The sequence below is a fragment of the Chlamydotis macqueenii genome, chromosome 4 (assembly GCF_036417535.1).
Source record: "Chlamydotis macqueenii isolate bChlMac1 chromosome 4, bChlMac1.mat, whole genome shotgun sequence".
Lineage (NCBI taxonomy): Eukaryota > Metazoa > Chordata > Aves > Otidiformes > Otididae > Chlamydotis > Chlamydotis macqueenii.
Window position 1 is genome coordinate 37,155,353 of NC_141559.1, and position 19,758 is coordinate 37,175,110.

A 19,758-nucleotide genomic window follows, 5' to 3' on the forward strand; every position below is an offset into this window, starting at 1 on the left:
TTATTATTATATGCAGTTACTTGATGTTTTCTTGCATGTCAGCTGCATCAGCAATTCTGGAAATAACAAACTATCTATTTTTAAATAAATCACTATTTAAAACAAGGTAACTAGTAGATTGCATGTGCTTTTAGTGCTGTATTAAGGTGAAAGTGAACAGCTCCATTCATTGTTTAAGAACATGCTTGTTTCCAGAAAAAGAAGATAGCATTAATTCTCATTTACAAGAAACCTTTCAAGTAATGTTTGTTACCGGTAAAAGCAAGAAATGAGGATGTACGTCTCACCACAGATGAACATTTAAGTTTACAGTATTTTTTCATAGCATGACACTATTACATCACTAGTTGTGTAAAAGAACATTTCTAAATTGACTGCTATTTTAAAATTTAATTTAGTAAACACTGTAGCTCATTGTGGCCCAAGAAGGTTCTGTTCTTGCACCCCAAGACTGCCTCAGGGGGCACATTCAGATCTGAAGAGCCGTGATCCAGCAACCGTGACTCCTCCAACGGGGATTTGTGTAAAGAGAGTTGCACCACTGGCAGACACGTTTGCCCAACAAACACAAGGGGCAGCAAACAAATAGTCATTCTTAAAAACACACATATACGCCTTTGCCAGTAAGTGCCTTTTCAGTACAAAAATAGAGTACAAAAGGATGTCCTGGAACACCATCAGGTCCATGTTGTATTATTACAGTTCCTAATAGCAGATCTGTTGTTGTATCACTACCACGTTATGTCCGGGAACAGCTTTTCATTGACCACATGAGTTTGGGAAGGGAATATAACATTCACTTCTTAGAAAGTGTCAGCCTGACTGCAATGGTTGCAAGCATGAGAGAAAAATCATGTCTCATAAGCAGCATGCTAGCGTAGATTAAGTTCTGCAGCCAAAATGTTTTACTATATATGCATATGTTTGCCAGTATAGATTTAGACTTTTTTTTTTCCCAATAAAACTATCCAGGCAAAACCTGCGCAGCATGGACAAGACCTCTGCTTACAAGACGAGCAGTCGCGCGATCCCTGTTCTGGGGCATCTGCTCATTTGACGCGAAGCTGCAAACCCACTGTGGTGTAACATACAGGTGTTGTTCATGGTAAATCCCCAGGGAGATACAACCACCCAACTCTCTTGGGGAAGCCAATAAAACATACTGGAGCTGGGAGGGTCAAAGGCTGAGTTTCAGAGGGGAAATCCCATCTGAAGGCAGATGAAGACTGGAGGTTTCTCATGTTGGGAAGGCTTGGGGGTCCCGTGCCAACGCCTGTTATCTGGTCACTGACAGCCTCTGCAGAGCCACAGCCACAGCCACCCTTCTTCATAGCAGGGTGAAGAGTACTGAATGCCTGAAGGCATAACCAAAACCATAAGTTACTGCAGAACATGGTCATGGTTTCAGAATGGGTTTAGGACAAATATTGTACATTTATTTGAGATTTGTTTGGACTGAGCCAGGATAATTTAACAGTAAGTTTCTAGCTCAGGACTAGTGAGACCTTGTTTTAGTTCTGCTGTATCATGAGCTACCCGTAAGCCCCAGGCGCAGGTTCAGCATCACTGTGTCCCTTCCCTATATGCAAGATGAGAGTGACTGAACTTCCCTCGAAGGTACATGGGGGAAAACTGCATTTAAGGTTGGGAGATGGCCAGAATCAGTGATAATGTCTTGACTAACATCTTTAAGTGGAAATAACATGCTAACAATGTCAATTTTGGCCTTAGGCAGATTTCTTTCATGCTTGTAGTGAGAAGTTTGTCTTCTTCCAAGTCTAATAGTGTTGGTGATGTCCCCATGCAAGGGATCAAATTCAGTGGAGTAAGAGCTCCTAGAGCCATGGCTGAATTTGGTCCAAGCTTTGGTCCAAGCTTAATAATTAAACTAGTCAGGTTAAACAGTTTTCATATTTCTGGAACCTCCATTTCATTTGCAAGAACTCTGACAACAACAAGAATACAGGAAAAAAGGTTGAAACCAAGCAATTTTAGCTGTTCTTATCTCTATTTATCACAAAATCTCCCGCTCCATCAAGTTGTCTTTGAAATGGAACCTCAGCTCATGGTTTGCATCTCTTCATGTCTTCACACATCAATATGCATGACTTCAGAAAAGTGTATTGGCCCTCACTTGGCACATTTTATTTAATTCTCTTATATTATGATCATTTATAATGCACACGAAAATCACAGGATATGCAGACACTGAAATATTAAAACTTAAAATTTGGCTAATAAGAGAGCCAAATTGTTATAAAGCATCAGAAAGCATGTTTGAGCATTCCACTATGTTTACAAAGAACTTCATGCTGTATTCTTTTATTCTTTTTAGTTAGAGCTAAACAATGTTTTCACTTAAAATTCTTAGTGTCATTAACATAATATACTCTTTTTTAATCTTGTACTTAAAGGCACCCAAAGGCTCGCATACCGATCTAGGCACTATGAGAAATGTTTAGAAGAATGAAACAATCTGTATCATGTCCGTTTAATTCAAATTTAAAATGATATTTCTGAAACATTCACATTTTCAGGAGGGAGGGAAAAAATGAGATGTCACAGAGTGTGACATCTGACGATGTTTCTTGTCTATGGATATTCACCTTTTCAGCTGTTTTAAGACTTGTGATTTTTGAGAAAATAGTAACCTTGTGTAATCTGAGCTGGAGGTGCTTTTAAGAATTTAAACATCTATTTGATGCCAGCATCAACAAAGGTCTCTAGGACATACAGATAAGGGTTGTCCAGAGAAATTGCTCAACAACAGATGTGTTCAGGCATGCAGTGAAGAGAAATGTTGAATATTAACAGAGATACAGTGATTGCTCAGAAGGGTTGATCCTATCACTGTCAAGCCGGGAAATGAGGGTTGCTGCCTGTATATATTGGAACAGAGAGCACCTCTCCTCGTCAGAGCTGCTGGTGGGAGAAGGTCACTGAGCTGCTCAAGCCAGCCAGCACCATGAAACTGCTCCTGCTGTTCCTGCTCTGTGTTTCCTCCGTTAAATCCCAGGGCTCTGTTGAGTATGATGATGAGGTTGTAATACTGATCATTAATAATAATTAATAATAATAATAATAATAATAATGGAAATTATTAATTTTATTTCATTGTATGCATGACTTACTCAGCTTATGTAAGTTAGCTAAGGTAGAAGCTATGGGGAGAAATGATCCAGTGCATGTTCTTTTTCTGCTGGAAGTATTCAAAGAAATAACCTTTGTATTATTTCTTTGTGTATATGTAGCTGCACAAGTTATTTTCTGTGTTTGGATATATGTTCTTCCTATTTCTTTTCTTTCTCTGTAAGGAATGATGAACTTATGATGGTAAGATTAGTTATTTAGCTGAATTTATTTAAAGATATTAATTCAACAATGTTGACATATGATGCTATAGACAATTAATTTGTCAGGTGCAAAGGAGTAAAGTGTGTAGTTGATCACATCCTGTCTCAAAGACAGTAAAAACTTTTCTACAGATTCAGGAGATAATGCAAAAAAAAAGTAGCTGCCAGTTCATATAGCTTTACATTTGAAATGGAGAGGTAACAATTGTTAAACAAAAAGATAAGCAATGAGGATCAATCTAAAATAGCAATTTAACCTATATTTAGTTTGGTTTAAGTAAAACAGTTTAATGGGAAATACAAATTAGAATCTCCGTACATTTTTTGTATTTTGAAAATCCCTGCAAAAATTAAGTAGGCCAGGGTGATCAGAAATGATATTATTTTCTGTTATACAATCTAAGCATTTGTGTCTGTAAATTGACTACTGATAAGACTACTATACTAAATGATTTTCAGCAATTTTGTGATTTGTATGCTGCCTGCTTTTGAAACTACTTGAAGCCCGTGATCCTGGATCCTTACAAATGTTTGTTATTTGATATTTGTTATTTGTAGCTAAGTCTGAGTGGGATTGGAGATGTGTGAAGATTTTGATTCAGTAGTTCAAACGAATATTCATTCAAACGGCTTAATTTCAACAAGGGTTTAAAGACCAGGCTTGTTTTCCTTGCTCAGCCTCTTAGACTTCCCGTTTCTGGCAGCGATGGGGAATGTATGCATCTGAGGAAGCTCTAAAAATCAAACCTGAGAGACATTGTTGAATGCATCAGTTCACAGCTGATGTGTGGCCTGAGGCCTGATGATGTATTTGGTTGTGGCCTGATTTTCAGAGAACTTAAAAATTTTCCTGTACCCAAATGAAAAACTGGGACACTGATGACATGATGCTGAATATTCTTCTTAGCCCCAAGAATGTCTAATTACTTTTTTTTTTGTATCCTACTACTTCATGTTTCATGGTGCTTAGTGGCCCTGAACTATGTAAACTTTATTCCTTGGTCAGAATGAGCTATTGAAATATTGGTTTGCTTTGGTTTGAAGGCTTTTTTGTTTGTCTATATCCAGGTGGAGGGAGTGTGGCTAGTCTTACAACAGAGAGCACAGCAATGACTTTTACGTAATGTCAGTGTAATATTTGCATTATTGCTTTTTTTCAGTCCATGACATGGTTTTCTTTGCTGTTTATAATACTAAAGAGTGTGGAATGGATGCCTCCAACCTGTGCATTGCATTTTACAATAGCAATCCCAGATTCTGAGGGTTTCCTTTTCCCCTGGCTTTGCAGGATGAGAGCCCTCAGCTCGATGTTCGAGGCCACCGACCCATCGACAAAAGGCGGGAAGCGGCCCCCACACTCCGACCAGTGGCACCTCCCATCAGCGGAAGTGGATACCAGCCCCGGCCCGCAAAGCGAGTGAAGCCAGGTGACAAGAAAGAACGTATCATCTACCCCGATGCTGGTGGCTGCAAGCATCCTCTAGAGGAGCTGGTGGGTGCCTGCCTGATGAGGCAGCTGATAACAAATTGTCCTTTTCTTCTAGTGCACCAAACACGAAGTTTTCTTCGCCAAGTATGGGATGGTTGTTCATCTGAAGCAGCCCAACTTTGCTTCATTTTGTTTGAGTTTGGTAGGACTGCATTCAGAAGAGTAATGCCACAGAGTCCATGGGATTAGTCACAGAGTCAGAAAGCCTATGGCAAAGATGGAAAGATGAGATTTGAACAGTAATGAGGAAGAGAAGTAACTGTGGGTTAGCTGGCGCGTTCCGTCTGGCTTTGCGTAGGTAACTATTAAGAACAGAAAAAAGCTCTGCAGAAGTGCTGGCTTGAATTTCAGAAAATCTCAAGGAACCCTACGGACAAAAAAAAATAACCTCCCATGTCTTAAAATTTGTTTCAAACCATAATTAGTGTCTGCCCTCAGTCACTGCCCCAGCTCTTACAGAAGAGAGTGCAAGCGTGCTGAGATCTAGCATACTCCTCACTGCCTTGTAGTAGTCTATCACACTGCCCCTGCCATGCTCTCTGCCAGAAAATGCAAGCTGCAATGGTGCTGAGGCATGTTGGTGTCTGAGAGCAAATCTGAATGTGGAGGTTTCCAACAAACAAAGGCTGTTAAAGCTTAGTGAATACATGTTGTTGTGGTAGGGTCCCACTGCTGCCTGGGTATTTTGGTTCTCATGGGACTTCAGAATTCCCCAACTCTTTTTAAGATGCTGCTGTCCTTGACGGTGCAGCACTTGTTGCAGAAGCAATGGTGCTCAGCTTCTTGAGATTATAATTTTTAATAAATGGTATGGCTATTTCACAAGAGAGTTACATGTAACAGAGAAGCTGTGGATGCCCCATGACTGGAAGTGTTCAAGGCCAGGTTGGACGGGGCTCTGAGTGACCTGGTCTAGCATGAGGTGTCCCTGCCTATGGCAGGGCAGTTGGAACTAGATGATCTTTAAGGTCCCTTCCAACATAAACCATTCTATGATTCTATGAACAAGATGTAGTGAACGTGTTTGATTCTCTGAGGGTAGTGAAAGAGGTAGATACAAACATGCACAGCCACCAGGTAGTTCCTAACAGACTTTAGTCATAGTTCACGTAGCTTAACACTGTGAACATTTAACAGTGCAGAAAAGTGAAGACCAGATAGTGGACAAAAAACTAGTGAAAAGAGGGTTTTTCCCAAGAGCTTCAACAGAAGAGTCCTCCTGGGAGACTCAGGGCTCCTTCCTGCCCTTCAAACTGCAACTTATTTGTAGAAGTTGAATGTCTTGAGTCCTTCTCTAAATGCTTAAATATCTGGTCTCACATTACTAACTGCTTGGTGTTTTCAAAGGTATGGTTGGTCACTGATGTGATAAGAAACTTTTTATCTTGACTTTTATTCACAGCCCTTTTTGTTTTTTTTTTTTTTAAGGGAGTGCTGTGTCCAACTGGATGTGAGCTGCAAACTACACTAGTAAAACAGGAAAAAAATGTGAAACCAATTGTTCGTGATCTAAAGGACAAAGTGAGCAAACTGTCTGAAAGCTCTACAACTTTCTATGAATATGTGACTGTTCTAGATGATAAATTGGTAAAGAGGCAAAAACAAAGAAAAGGTATGCTATTTCCATGAATTGTTAGTGTAAATGGTGTTGCAGTTCAATTGGCATTGCTACTGCTACTTCTTAAGGGGACTTCTGTCTTGTAAAAATACAGTGGAATATCTAGCAAAGCAGTGTTCCATGACCATGTCCTCTTAAATCTTAAAAAAAGTCCTTTGAGAGAGGTAAAGGAATGGATCTCATACTAAGACAAGATTCATGAGGCCCCTAAATGTAAGGGTCATGTGTTCCCCCTTTACCTGCTTTCCTAAGTCCACCCAATCCCTCTATGCCCAGTTCCTGGCTTGGGACAGTGGCTCCCTGGAAAGAAGCTAAATGTAGTTCTTTGGCAGAATATAGCGCTACTGATAAATCTATTAGCTAGCGAAAAAATAACAATACACGTGTACTACTTCCGTGAGAATCTCTGCATAGTTTTTGCACTTTGTGGAAACGTAAGCAAAAGAAATGCATATCCTTCCTCCTCGCTAAGGAAAGAAGTGGATTCTCAGTTTGTGCTTACAGATTGCCCTTCCTTATTTCGTAACTGGAAAACACGTTGAAACCTAATCTGCTTTTCCTCTCTTTGTTTTTCTAGACAATGATGATATACTTTCTCAGTACAACACAGAAGTGGAATTGCATTATAATTATATAAAGGATAATCTGGACAATAACATCCCATCTAGCCTCAGGGTCCTCCGTGCAGTTGTGGATTCTTTACACAAAAAGATACAAAAACTGGAAAATGCCATTGCAACCCAGGTGGACTACTGCCGTTCCCCATGTGTTGTTTCCTGTAATATTCCAGTGGTTTCGGGCAAAGGTACTCATTTAACTGTAATGACATCTCTTCTCCCATTTATATCACTCTGCAAATTGATAGGTGCATCATTTGATTGGTGTGAACATTCCTCTGAAGCCTGTGTCATTGATTAGGATAGCAGAAAAGATGGAAAATGAGCCTAAATGAAAAAAAAATTTTATGCATGCCTGTATGGGTCAGACCAAAGATCCTCTTACCCAATATCAGCTTACATTAGTGGCCAATAGCATTTTAAAGAAATACATGTTTCAGGATGTTTGGAAGGTGGAGGTGATACATTTGCTACTATCACAGTTATACCCTTGAATTTTTTCAGTCAAGAAATTTTTTTCTTTCACAAGCTTTTCTAATTAAAAAAATAATTGAAAAGTATACAGTCTTCCATTACTCATGTTGAACTTTTAGAAATTCCTATTTGGAAAAGCAGAACAAGGCAGGTGCACTGTTCTCTCTTCCGTGACTCTTTCACATGATGTATCACAGAAACCACAGCAAAAGTGTAATTAGATATATCTTTAAAATTGTTCCTTTACAATCAGCAAACCAAAGGGTAAGAAGAGCTCTCTCAGTAACAGACTCTCCACTTTATTCTTGCAGAATGTGAGGATATTATCAGAAAGGGAGGTGAGACATCTGAAATGTACCTCATCCAGCCAGATCCTTTCGTCACACCATACAGAGCATACTGTGACATGGAAACAGATAATGGAGGTTAGTGTGAAATAACTATGTGGTTAAAAATTTAATTGATGCTACAAAAAATTAGTAATAGTAATTTGCATTCTGTACAGTCGTAACTTTTGTAATTACTTAAGAATGAATTCTGAATGACTCATTCAGAAAAGTCTTGCTGGTCATCTTCAGATGCACAGTAGGATACTTCTATAATGAAAATGGAAATAAATTGTTGGCATGGGATTGGTAGATAAAAACTATATATCTTATTATAATGAGAATGGACAATGTGTGAGTGGGCAGGCAAGGAGGGCTTGGCTCATTTCTTACCATGCTACTATGCACTAGACAGAAAACCAGGGCAGATCTTCAATTTCTGCTTTTTCCACCTTTCCTTATGAAGCAAGGCACCACTTGAGGGTGAGTAAAAATGGTAAGGCTGAGCTCATAAGCAGTGAAAACTCAGATCTGCTGCAAGGAAGCCATTTGCTCTGCTCACCTGAAGATGAAGATAGAAGGACTATATCTTAACATTTCTTGCTCCTTCTTCATGGCAATTTAATCTAAATACTTCTGCTCCTACAGGCTGGACTTTAATTCAGAACCGCCAGGATGGCAGTGTTAATTTTGGAAGAATATGGGATCAATATAAAAAAGGATTTGGAAATGTTGCGAAGAGTGGAGGGAAGAACTACTGTGATACACCAGGTAAAACACTGAGCATGAGAGATGAAGGACTCTTCTTCCTGAAACTGTTTTCTCATATTTCTTGAAGCTCTTTGATTTTTAAAAATTACATAATCCACTTTGCAGACCTATAGGCAAATCGTAAAGTTACCATGAAGTATATCTTGAAGTCTATTTCACAGAGCTCTCACTTGTTTCTTCCCAGGTGAATATTGGCTTGGAAATGACAAGATCAGCCAGCTTACCAAAATAGGGCCCACTGAAGTTTTAATTGAAATGGAGGACTGGAATGGTGATAAAGTATCAGCTCATTATGGAGGTTTCACCATACAGAATGAAGGAAACAAGTATCAGCTTTCAGTTAGTAACTACAAAGGCAATGCAGGCAATGCACTAATGGAAGGAGCTTCACAGGTGCATGGAGAAAACAGGACAATGACAATTCACAACGGCATGTTCTTCAGTACTTATGACAGAGACAATGATGGATGGTAGGTACTTGCATTAGATATTTTAAAAAAATAGAGCTTAAAATAGAGCTCAATATAGACTATTTTTCTAATTTGCTGTTAGCTTTCACAGCATTTCATAGTATCTTAAAATAATGTTTTATCCTTGCAAGTGACCAGCCAAATGTCCATGCAGTTCCTCTGATGTAGCCATGGGCAGGTAAAACTATGTATTAGGTTAGTGCTTCTCCACAGCCAAGTAAGAAGCAAGCACGCTAAATTTTATTGATTCCATGAATGATGTTACCCTAGACAAGTCGGCAAATCTGGGTGCAATATATTCATTGTCAGAGACTGATGGTGACAGTGCTGAGGACCACTGTCTTGCTTAAGCGGCAATATTGGTACTCACTCCAGTACCACTTAATGGATGCTGAGGAAAGAGACAGGTAGCATGTCCTATTTAAGAAACAAAGTTCTGTCTACTCAGAAGACAGGAGCTCAGTTGTAAAGTACATAATTTACCACTGTATTTCTAAACTATGTGCTATGCATTTATCTTAATACTTGCTTACATATTCTTGAATAAATGAATTGTTTAGATTGGGAAAGATGTACATTTCTCATTGTTTATATCTTGAAATTGCATTGATATTGAAATTATCATTATGAACTGCAAGTAATTGTAGTTATCAGTCAGTAAACTAAAATGACATTCCCAAAGAGATGCATCTAAAATTTGACTTTTTTTTCTTAGCTGATTCACCTTCCAAGTGCACTGTGTAGCACACACTTGGGATGGTCTATCTTTTACAGAAAGTTCAGAGAGAATTTTAGATGTTTATTATGGTTTGAAAATTTCAGTTCAGGGGCAGGTGTGTGTACTCTGTTGGTCTGCTTACAGTTCATTTGTCACTCTCAACACTTCTTTCCCCTCATTAGGTTAACTGCAGATCCAAGAAAACAGTGCTCCAAAGAAGATGGTGGTGGATGGTGGTACAACCGCTGCCACTCAGCCAACCCCAACGGCAGATACTATTGGGGAGGAACCTACAGCTGGGATATGGCAAAACATGGTACAGATGATGGTGTTGTATGGATGAACTGGAAAGGGTCATGGTATTCAATGAAGAAGATGAGCATGAAAATCAGGCCGTACTTTCCACAATAACCGTGATCAAAATGTACAGAATTGGGGTTTTTCTTTTAATACTTGTACATTGTTATCTTTTTAGCCACAGTATTCAAGTTTGTCTTTCCAGATGAGAACAAATGCACAAGCATATTGTGACCTGAAGTGAAAAGCTATGTCAACTGTAAATCAAAATCTGACCGATGAAAATAACTCAGAATTGTGGTTTGTTCCATTTTTCATTTGTTTACAAGAAAGAAGTAACTAATATAGAATAACACTGATAAAAAACCCCCAAACCCAACTTGTTTCACTCTTTTACAAAGGACTTTTATACCACATTTGAAGAAGAAAAGGATTATTTTAAAATGCTTTCTAAAAATTAAATAAAGCCTTAAAACTAGAGTTTTCTTCACATGATTCCTAGGTATTTCTGCATTATCTGAGGAGAAGCAAACACATTCCACTAAATAAGAGACAGTAATTTTCTTTTCTACTGTAAAGATAGCAGTAACTACCTGTGTACCAAGTTGAGAAGGAATAAAGTGAAAAGATAGTATCTAACACATGGGTAGGTCACCAGTCACTTATTTCAAATCCTGTATGCTGGATAAAATATGCCCTTTCCTGGGACCTGGCTCACATACTGTGCCTCTTCATATCCCTTCCACCATTCTTTTTCTTCCACCATCCTTTTATCGTAGAAGAAAGTTCAGTATTAGAAGATCTGGCTAGTGTGTCTTTCACACAATCATTATTGTCGGAGTAGCACAATTAGTGGCTCTAATCATAGGGTAGGTGGAGGTTGGATATTTCATTGAGGCTAGTGGTCTAGGCTCCCTCTGTAGCCAGAAACAGCGGTTGTCCCAAAGACAGGAGTTCCCAACTCTAGTAGGAAGGATCAGCCATCTCTCAGTGGGGACTGCCTTCCTCTACAAAGCAGGAGACCCAGATTACTAGTGGTAGATGCATTCCCATCAGAAACCTCTCATGTTGATTTAAGCTCTGCAGCCCAGGAGGACAAGAAGGAGATATCATGGCAGCCTCTCACTACATGAGCACCAATGTTCAGTATCACCATAGGCAGGGTTCCACTGAGGCTAGGGAATAAAAACACAAGGCATAAAGCAGAAGTGCCTTTTCCAAAAGCACAGACATGTCTCCGCACGCGTGGCTGTAAACATGTCTTTGCTCTTCAGCAAAGTCTCCAAAAATGTTAGACAGTGACTGTGGTTCAGAAACACTGAAAAAAGGCTAAAAATGAGCTGCTTTGCCACTATTTGATGATATTGTTAAATGGTATGAAACATGCTGGACAGTGAGATTGGAGACAAGGAAGTTTGCTCATGCTTGTTTCTCAGTAGAAGCACAGAAATATTAAACAGTGTAAATACTTGTGTAATTTTATGTCATAAGATATGAAGGTAAATACAGCATGTTCTTGTGTAATTGTGTAACCGATATAACTGTTTTTCCGTGCAGCTAGCTTTTTGCTAAAAAATCCTTACCACATGCTGTGAGCAAGTTGCTGTTTTAAACCCCTTATCTGTAGAAGAATCCTTGCTTGACACATGTGCCAAAAAACATTCTAAACAAGGAAATGTGTACTGTCATCATCCAGGTGCTCCTTGTCTTGCTTGTGCTGGTTACAGCCATAACCTTTTAGTGGTCACTGGAAAATAATAGCCTGTTTTGGGAGTTGTATTTTGATGAGTTATCAGTGGGGCCTGTTGCGACAGGACTAGGGGTAATGGTTTTAAAATAGAGGGAGGTAGATTTAGATTAGATATTAGGAAAAAATTTTTTACAATGAGGGTTGTAGAGCACTGGAACAGGTTGCCCAGAGAGGTGGTGGATGACCCATCCCTGGAAACATTCAAGGCCAGGTTGGATGAGGCTCTGAGCAACCTGATCTAGTCAGGGATGTCCCTGCTCCTTGCAGGGGGGTTGGACTAGATGACCTTTGAAGGTCCCTTCCAACTGTAACCATTCTATGATTCTATGATTCTATCTTATTTTGAAGCTACAGTATGCATGGTAAACTACCTAGGATTCATCAATGGGACAGAAGGTCTACCTGCATATTTGTAAAATCAAAGCTTGGGAGATCCTTAAAAGTCCTAAAATGCATCATTTATCAAAGCGTTCTCCATATAAAGTGTGTGGCAAAAGTGAGAACTCAAACCACCTATGGCTCTGCTTGAGAACTGACTCCTGCCATTGTCATGCTCCCCTGAAAATGGAAATGAGAGGACACAGCCGAGAATTGTGACTGTCGAACTCAATGAGGCTTTCACGTTTCATGTTGTGGAGGCAGGAGTGCGTGGTGAACATACTTCTAAACTCTTTTACCTCTTTAACACTATTAAACAAAGTAACTAATTAAAATTATAAATATTTTTATCTCCAGTCAAGATGTGAGCTGCCAAAGACGTAGACATAGACAAATTTTATATAAAAAGAAGAGTTTAAAATGAATATTTCTTTGAAAAGGCTTGTCAGTTACAAATAAGATGGAAGAACTGTTTTGTTAATAATTAATCTGTGTTTATTTTTTAAGCCACTGATGTGTCCAGTTGCCTTCACATTCACAGGGGAAGGGTACATCATGCACATGTGTATATATAAAAAATCTTTTCAACTTGAAGTTGTAACATATTTATTAAGAGCCTGTCTTTCTACAGGGTTTCTAAGGGCCTGATTTTCATTCTAACAATTTTGAGGGAATAATCAGAGGCTCTAAATGGCAGCCAGACCACACCGTTTTCAATCTCATACGGTATGTTGTACCTGGGGTCGTAGTGGCCCCCCAGGTAGTAAATGCCATTGAGATTGGCCGCCTGGCAGCTGTTGTACCACCAGCCACCCCCGTACATCTCTGCACAGCTCTCCTCCCAGCGGTCCTGGTCCCGGTCGAAGGTGCTGAACTGCATCTGGGCATGGGATGTGTATTCGGTGCCCTCCTCCAGCCAGCCGGCAATCAGAGCATCCCCAGCAGTCCCCTCATAGGAGGATACGGCAAGGGCGTACCCTTCTGCTTCAGACCCTACCTGTATGATATACTCTGCATACACAGCATTTCCATCCCAGTCCTCTAACTCTACCCGAAGGAGAGTGTCGTTCTGAGTCAGCAAGTGTATGTTTTCATTGCCCAGCCAGAACTCTCCTCGCCCTCTGCCATCCACGCTGCCGAAACCTCTCTTGTAGTCTTGCCAGGTCCGGTTAAAATTCACTGATCCATCCATTCTCTGTTGGATCAATAGCCATCCTCCCAGAGTGGTCTCTTGGTCGCAATAAACTGACAAAACCTTATTGGATCCCGCTGGCTTGATTTTGAAAATGCCACTTTTGTCACCAAAAGTGTGTTTCTGGCGGATATCATCACAGTCTAAAAAAAAAAGTTGATCTGGTTTGACAGGAGTTATCAGCAAAATTTAATAAAAGGTTCAGAGGAATCCAAGTACCAATAGCTCTTAGGAAAATTGTTAAACATGTCTTGGACTACATTAGGTATAGTGACAGGCAACATTAAAAAGAATTCAGAAAAGAAAAATTTACATACTTCTTAAACTGTGAATTGTCTATGTAATACCTGAGTATTAATGAAATATTTCCCTTTTTGTTTCTGAGGTGGCAACAAACAGACACAGTGCTTGCATTTTGTCATCACACTGTTGTACTGCAGTATCTAAAGCCAATCTGTCTGTTTGGTTACGGATGGAGTTTGGCTCTGCTACCTCAATAACTATTTCTGTTATGCCTGTGTACCTTTCCCAGTGTTGTCTGTCCTTTTCTCCACTCCTGACGTTTTGAAGCTGCGTGCCTGAAAGTCTGGGGTATCCTCTGCACTCTCATCATGTTGCACCCCACCTAGCTGCTCAGTTATTTCACGGGTCTTTAGTGATTTCGTTTCAAAAGTGGAGCCTCCCTTGTTGAAACTAGAAGAGGTGCCGGTCACTACAGTCTTGGAGTGACTTGCACTGCCAGATGGGAATCCAGATGGCTGAAGGTGATATCTTGTAAAATCATCTTCTTCCTCCTCTCCTAAGTCTGTAAATCTGTCTTTCCCCCCGTGAGTCCCTGAATGACTGGATACTCCAGTACTAATGTGACTACTGCCTTTGCCAGTTGTGTGGCTGCTAGTTGAAATGCTGCTAGATTCAGCAAAGTGCCTACTACCAGTGGATGGAGAGTCAGGGGTAAAAAATGACTCTAGGTCAGGGGGAAACCTCCCTGCATGGTGGAAGGCACCTGTCCCACCAACAGGGTACACGCTCCCTTCCCCTCCAACATTTCCTGCTCCTTGTAAATGGGAGCAGTCTGAGCCATCAGAAGAAACCACTTTTTCAACTACTTCTTCTCTAGGGCCATCAGGGCCAGTGATTACTTTTTTGGTGACAGTTTTGGTGCATCTACGAACAGTGGAGGAGGTTTTGTCTCCTAGACTAAAGGTTTCTCTCCCATGAGTAGGAAAAACTAATTTGCTGGTGTGTGAAGGTCCATCCCCCCTCGATTCTGCCGTGTGATACAAGCTGTCGCCTCGGGGGGGGTTTGTGCCTGTTTCTGATCTCTCTAATACCGCTTGCATCTGCCTGATGTTATTCACTACATTCAGAGCTTGCATTTCTGGCAGAGGCTTATGCTTAAAATGCTCAGGAACATTTGAGTCCTTAAGTGGCCTCATTTTCAGTGTGCTCAAGGTGATTGTTTGAAGCTCTGGGTGCGAGCTGACGGAGATGGCTTGTGTTAGCTGCTTCTGGATGTTGTCGTAGCTTTCTTTGTCCACCTGGTAATCAAAACTTCTAGCACAGCTTCCTTTGCAAGCTCGTATCTTAATATCAATGTCCACCTACATAAACAGAAATAATTTGGTTAGGGAGCTTTCCTGACTTTCTCAAGCAAGTGTATCCTTTAACTGGACTGGCAGAAGGTGGGACCTGCCCTGGTACCTCCCACCTACAGCTCAGCTTTTCCAAAGCTCAGGTTTGAAATCATCCCTGGGTTTATTTCCACAGTAAACACAACATGTGCAATAGCACAGTGCACATGAGCTCCATGGAGAAGTACATTGCAGCACGTTCCCAATCTCTGCCCCCTTTATCCTCGGGGCATAGGGGTATCTTCCTGTGTTTGGCGAGAGTGCTACAGAGCTGGGCACACTCCCTGGGGACCAGGGCAGAAACAGGTCCTCCAAGGAGACAGGAAGATACTGCCTTTGTCCAGAGCCTGTCACAGCCCCGCTGTGAGGCCTGCCATCCTGGGAGTACCATTGCTTTCCCAAAAGATCTGAAAGGCAGATCTCTGATCCAGGCATCAAAATGGGCTTTTGAGCAAAACCGCTGTTTGTGCCAGGACTTTTTCTTACATTACCATCAGAGGAATCGGCTGCAACCTGGGAACATGGGCTCTAAGGCGAGCACTGGCTGCGGGTGGTGGTGGCAACACCAGGGAAAGACAGGGCACATCCCCATTGTCCTAGCTGCTCTGCAACTCCTTACAGGAGGAGAAACGCCTGATACAGAGCCAGTTATCAGCAGATATAACATCCTTGCTGACTATCTGAGAGCAGAAGCGGCAGATGGGACTAGGAGTCCTTCTGAGCTCATGCTGGTTCCCACACAGCAGGAAAAGAAAAGCATGCCCAAAAAGCATCTCCCTTGGGGATTTGCCATGGCAGGTCAGATCCTGTGAGAGTTACATCATGTTTTCTTTCCAGAGAGAGCACTGCTCACCATGTACGGTGTAATGGATAGAGCCTCTTTCTGTAGCTAAGCTCTGGAAAGAAAGGAAGTCACGTAGCAGCTACCTACCTCCAAGCGCTTCATCTCCACCACCTGTTCCTGGATGCTGCTCTGCAGAGCTTTAATTCTGTTTATTTGAGTGACAACTCTCTGCTTTAATGTAACAATTTTTCTCCTCAGTTCTCCTGATATGTGACCATAAGTCTCATCGAGCTCTGAAACAGAAATGCATCATAGTCCCCCATGCATGTGTGATTATATTTCCTAAAAGAGTAGCCTATTTTAAAATATGTAATTAAAACATGTAATTAAGAATATATTTCTCATATTACTGAGCAGGTAAAAATTACATTAGTTTTTACAAGTTAGCAGTTAAGAGTCTTGTGTTACTATGTTTATTCTGGCTTTTGATAATAAAGTCCAGTGCAGCATATATTTTCACTACATATTGCTTGTGCATCCAAAAAAAAAAATTCACAAGTGGACAATAAAACTGGTGCAAGATACTCACGCTGAGCACTGTCCAAGTTTGGTTTTATCACATTTATGGCTTCGACAATTACCCGATTGGATTTTTTATAGTTGTTTTGATTTTCTGCAAGCAGCTTCTTGATTTTGTCTATTCTGTGACTATAATCCTGGTCCGTTTCATCAATCAGTCCTTGCATTCTGCAGCCTGATGGACATTTTGTACCCTAATATTGGAAAAGGGAAATAATTGTGTTAAAATCTTCATGAGTAAGTCTTTTTTTACATTACATTTGCAGGCTTTTGGCCAACACTGAAAACAAATTAAAAAAAAAAAAGTGAAGATCCTGTTAGTTCTCTTCAGATGTCCTGTCCTATTCATCCAACGACTTTGGCAAGGACTTGTGTGACTTAGGGCAAGGCACCCAGGGGCTAATCCTTTACCTCCTATGCCTCTGACACTGGTGTGATGGAATCAGTGAATCCCGTCCTCAGAAACCTACCATAACGGGAGGATCAAGTCTTCCTTGAGCAAGGATGTCAGAGAGCAAATTATTTAAGTGAAATTTTCCTCAGAAAAGGTTAATGTTCTTATAGACTAAAGCTTTTTGCCAAAGTTCATCAAATAATTGTAGCATAGAGATGGGCTGAGATGCAAGGAGAGAGAGAGACAAATTAACAGTTTCTACACAAAGACATTCAGTTAATTATTACAAGACTTGCTGAACATTTTGTCATCAGATTTCCTAAAAAGTGACTAGTGAAGTGTAAGCTATTTCTAGCTTCTTCTTTTCTTTGTCACACATCTTTCTTCCTGGTGCCTTTCTCTTACCAAAGTCTCAATATCAAAATTCTGAAAAGAAAACCTTCTTATATTTTTCTAGGAATAGCCGTCTTTTATTTAATCTTTCTTTTCCAGACTTACTTCCTCTTCTGATTCTGCACCCCTGCAAACTTGTCTTCTCCTCTTTTTTTTCTTTCTTTCTTTCTTTCTTTCCCACAGGAGATTTCACCAGGCTACTCTGACATGAAGTGTTACCTGTTGTCCCTCAGATTTAAAGCCCAACCACGTGCTGGCTGTACGGCACCCGTTGTAGCGGTCCAGCTGAGGTCCATCAGCGCCCTACTGAGAGGCACTGCTTCTGCCCCCAGAGCTCATTGCTCACCCAGTCGTCATCCGCGCAGATGGGCCAGTTCTTCTCATACTGGCAGGTGGACTGGGACATGGGCTCCACAATCCTAGGACCACGCACTCCTGCACCCTGCTTTTCAAAGGTACTCTCGCTATCTTCTGCCTGCCAGGAGAAAGAGGAGAAAAAGCAAAACTGAGATTAATTAGGCAGCTGCCAAGAGAACAGAAACACAACGCTGGCCTCCTCAAACACTCAGTGGTATAGCTGACCTGTGGCAATTACAGCCATCTGGAAAGCATTACACCAAACATTGCAAGGATTTTTTTCCTGATATTTCTTGTAAGACATGATTTTGTTTGTTTTGTCGGAATAAAGCTTTTAATCTCTTAAAATTAATGCTTCTATTTAGGGAGCTGGTGATGTTCAGGATATATTATGATAATATAATTCCACAGAAATCTTGTGTTCTCTGTGTAAATATAAAATTAATTTGAAATTATATTGAAATGGATTGAGTTAAAACAAATGCTTTAAAAATACTATGTTCTCTTTCCATTTGCTGCAATATTTCTAAATTTCTGTTTTCATTCTAACACCTTCAGTCTACACAAAACTGGCTTAAAGGTATAGCTGGAGAGAGTTTTCCCATTAGGGTTTCTGATTTGAATCACAGTTACTAACTGTAAGATTGTAGCACTGTTTTGCCTCCTACAAAGAGCAAGAAAGTTAATAACATTGTAATAAAAATAATCATGTCAGTGATGGATGGATTCCACTGTGCTAATGGAAAGAAGAGAAATAAATATACTGAGATTTTCTTCAAATCTGAGAAGCAAAAGTGCATACAAGCTAATTATAAGTCGGAACACTGTAAGAATTCTTACTGTGTTATTGCTCAGTAAAGGACGGGAAAATAATTATTTTTCATAAAAGAAAGCCTGGTTTAGGGCTTGAGATGTAATTAGGTCTGACTGGACTCCTCTGCACATCCTACATTCTTTTCAAGCAGCATAATTAATGCTTGAAAAGATTAATGATTAATTCTGAGGCAGAGAAAATTTTCCTAATTCTAGCCTCCAGGGCCAGAACCTCAGCCCTGGGGAACTGGAATGACATTATTAAAATCGGTTAGTTTGATTCATCCTGAGGATCTGGCCCAAGTGGCTCTTAAAATAAACAAATAAAGACTTTGCTTTTAGATGGCCTGTGCCCTTTCAGCATTGACAGCTCCGATACAACTGCTTCTGTTTTGTCACATCTGCTTCCTATAATTTCTGTCATTTGTTAAAACATACACATTTTTCAAAAAGAGTCACAAAGAGAAACATAAAGAATCTAACATAAGATTATGTCCTAAGATCTCAAGGAGAAAACAGCAAGGTTATTTTAGCATAGTTGAAAATCAAGTCTATTGCTTTCATCATCTAAAAATTGATTCTTACTTAGCTCTAGTTTAAGCTGATGTTGCTGTCACAGGAATCCTTGGTTTTTAATGTGTATTTTATAATAAAGGTATTCTGTGTTATTTGTAGGTAGAAAACCCTGCTGAAGCACCGTCCAAAGCAGAGTAGAATTCACCCTAATAAACATGAAAATTCCTGACTGCCTGGAGCCATTAACATCCAGTCTGTTAGGTTTAAGATCCACAGCATCACCTATGAATCTACAAATTCATGTTAATCTGTCTGCTTTGCTGCTCCTGAAGCCAGGCAGAGTCAGCAAAACTGAATTAAGCAAAACTAGAGAGCTGGATACTCCAGAACTACTGATGAAAGCCCAGCAGTGAAGTGGTTACAGTAAGCTTCTGCATATGTGTGTGCATTGAATTTTATGAGCTAGGTGACAGCCAAAATGTATCTATCTAATGAATTAACATTAAATAAATGCTCACTCTTCAAAACAGAACAATATGAAAAGAATCAAATAAGCAAACTCATACCCAGGCTAAGTTGAGGCACAGCAACACACAGAGGATCCTCATTGATATCATCTTCAGGAGAAGAGCGAACAGAACTCTGACTGAAAGGATGCTCTTCACCATCCTTTTGGTGCAATTTATACCTTAATGTGAAGCTGAGATTAATCATTATGCTCCCTTCTGTTTGGAGACAAAACATGCCAGATGTCACCCCCCACCCCCCTTTGGATGATTACCTAAGGCCTCTTGCACAAGTTTCTCATGTTATTTGCTCCAGATAAGTTTGTACA

At 40.2% G+C, this 19,758-nt stretch overlaps 2 protein-coding genes across 2 annotated transcripts; one reads left to right on the forward strand and one right to left on the reverse strand.

The window, feature by feature from the left end:
* The first annotated feature begins 2,915 nt into the window (after window positions 1-2,915).
* FGB (fibrinogen beta chain) lies at window positions 2,916-10,611 on the forward strand. The gene is made up of 8 exons (XM_010120216.2): window positions 2,916-3,040; window positions 4,642-4,845; window positions 6,271-6,454; window positions 7,038-7,265; window positions 7,863-7,976; window positions 8,526-8,648; window positions 8,833-9,118; window positions 10,019-10,611. Exons 1-8 carry the CDS (start codon window positions 2,966-2,968, stop codon window positions 10,245-10,247), a joined length of 1,443 nt encoding a protein of 480 aa, XP_010118518.1. The 5' UTR covers window positions 2,916-2,965; the 3' UTR covers window positions 10,248-10,611.
* Window positions 10,612-12,733: 2,122 nt separating this feature from the next.
* Window positions 12,734-19,558, reverse strand: FGA (fibrinogen alpha chain). The gene is made up of 6 exons (XM_010120215.2): window positions 19,490-19,558; window positions 17,584-17,712; window positions 16,461-16,644; window positions 16,019-16,164; window positions 13,977-15,057; window positions 12,734-13,596 (listed from the first exon to the last, which is right to left on the reverse strand). Exons 1-6 carry the CDS (start codon window positions 19,538-19,540, stop codon window positions 12,887-12,889), a joined length of 2,301 nt encoding a protein of 766 aa, XP_010118517.2. The 5' UTR covers window positions 19,541-19,558; the 3' UTR covers window positions 12,734-12,886.
* Between the last annotated feature and the right edge of the window lie 200 nt (window positions 19,559-19,758).

What these genes read in the sequence shown, in the direction of transcription:
- FGB (XM_010120216.2), top strand. Translation starts at nt 2,966, where the DNA reads ATGAAACTGCTCCTGCTGTTCCTGCTCTGTGTTTCCTCCGTTAAATCC. An exon ending in AGCATCCTCTAGAGGAGCTG is followed by an intron (nt 4,846 to 6,270) that starts GTGGGTGCCTGC and finishes TTTTTTTTTAAG; the next exon opens with GGAGTGCTGTGTCCAACTGG. An exon ending in GACAGAGACAATGATGGATG is followed by an intron (nt 9,119 to 10,018) that starts GTAGGTACTTGC and finishes TCCCCTCATTAG; the next exon opens with GTTAACTGCAGATCCAAGAA.
- FGA (XM_010120215.2), bottom strand. Translation starts at nt 19,540, where the DNA reads ATGATATCAATGAGGATCCTCTGTGTGTTGCTGTGCCTCAACTTAGCC. An exon ending in TGTGCCTCAACTTAGCCTGG is followed by an intron (nt 17,713 to 19,489) that starts GTATGAGTTTGC and finishes TTCTCCTGGCAG; the next exon opens with GCAGAAGATAGCGAGAGTAC. An exon ending in TCTGCGCGGATGACGACTGG is followed by an intron (nt 16,645 to 17,583) that starts GTGAGCAATGAG and finishes TTCCAATATTAG; the next exon opens with GGTACAAAATGTCCATCAGG.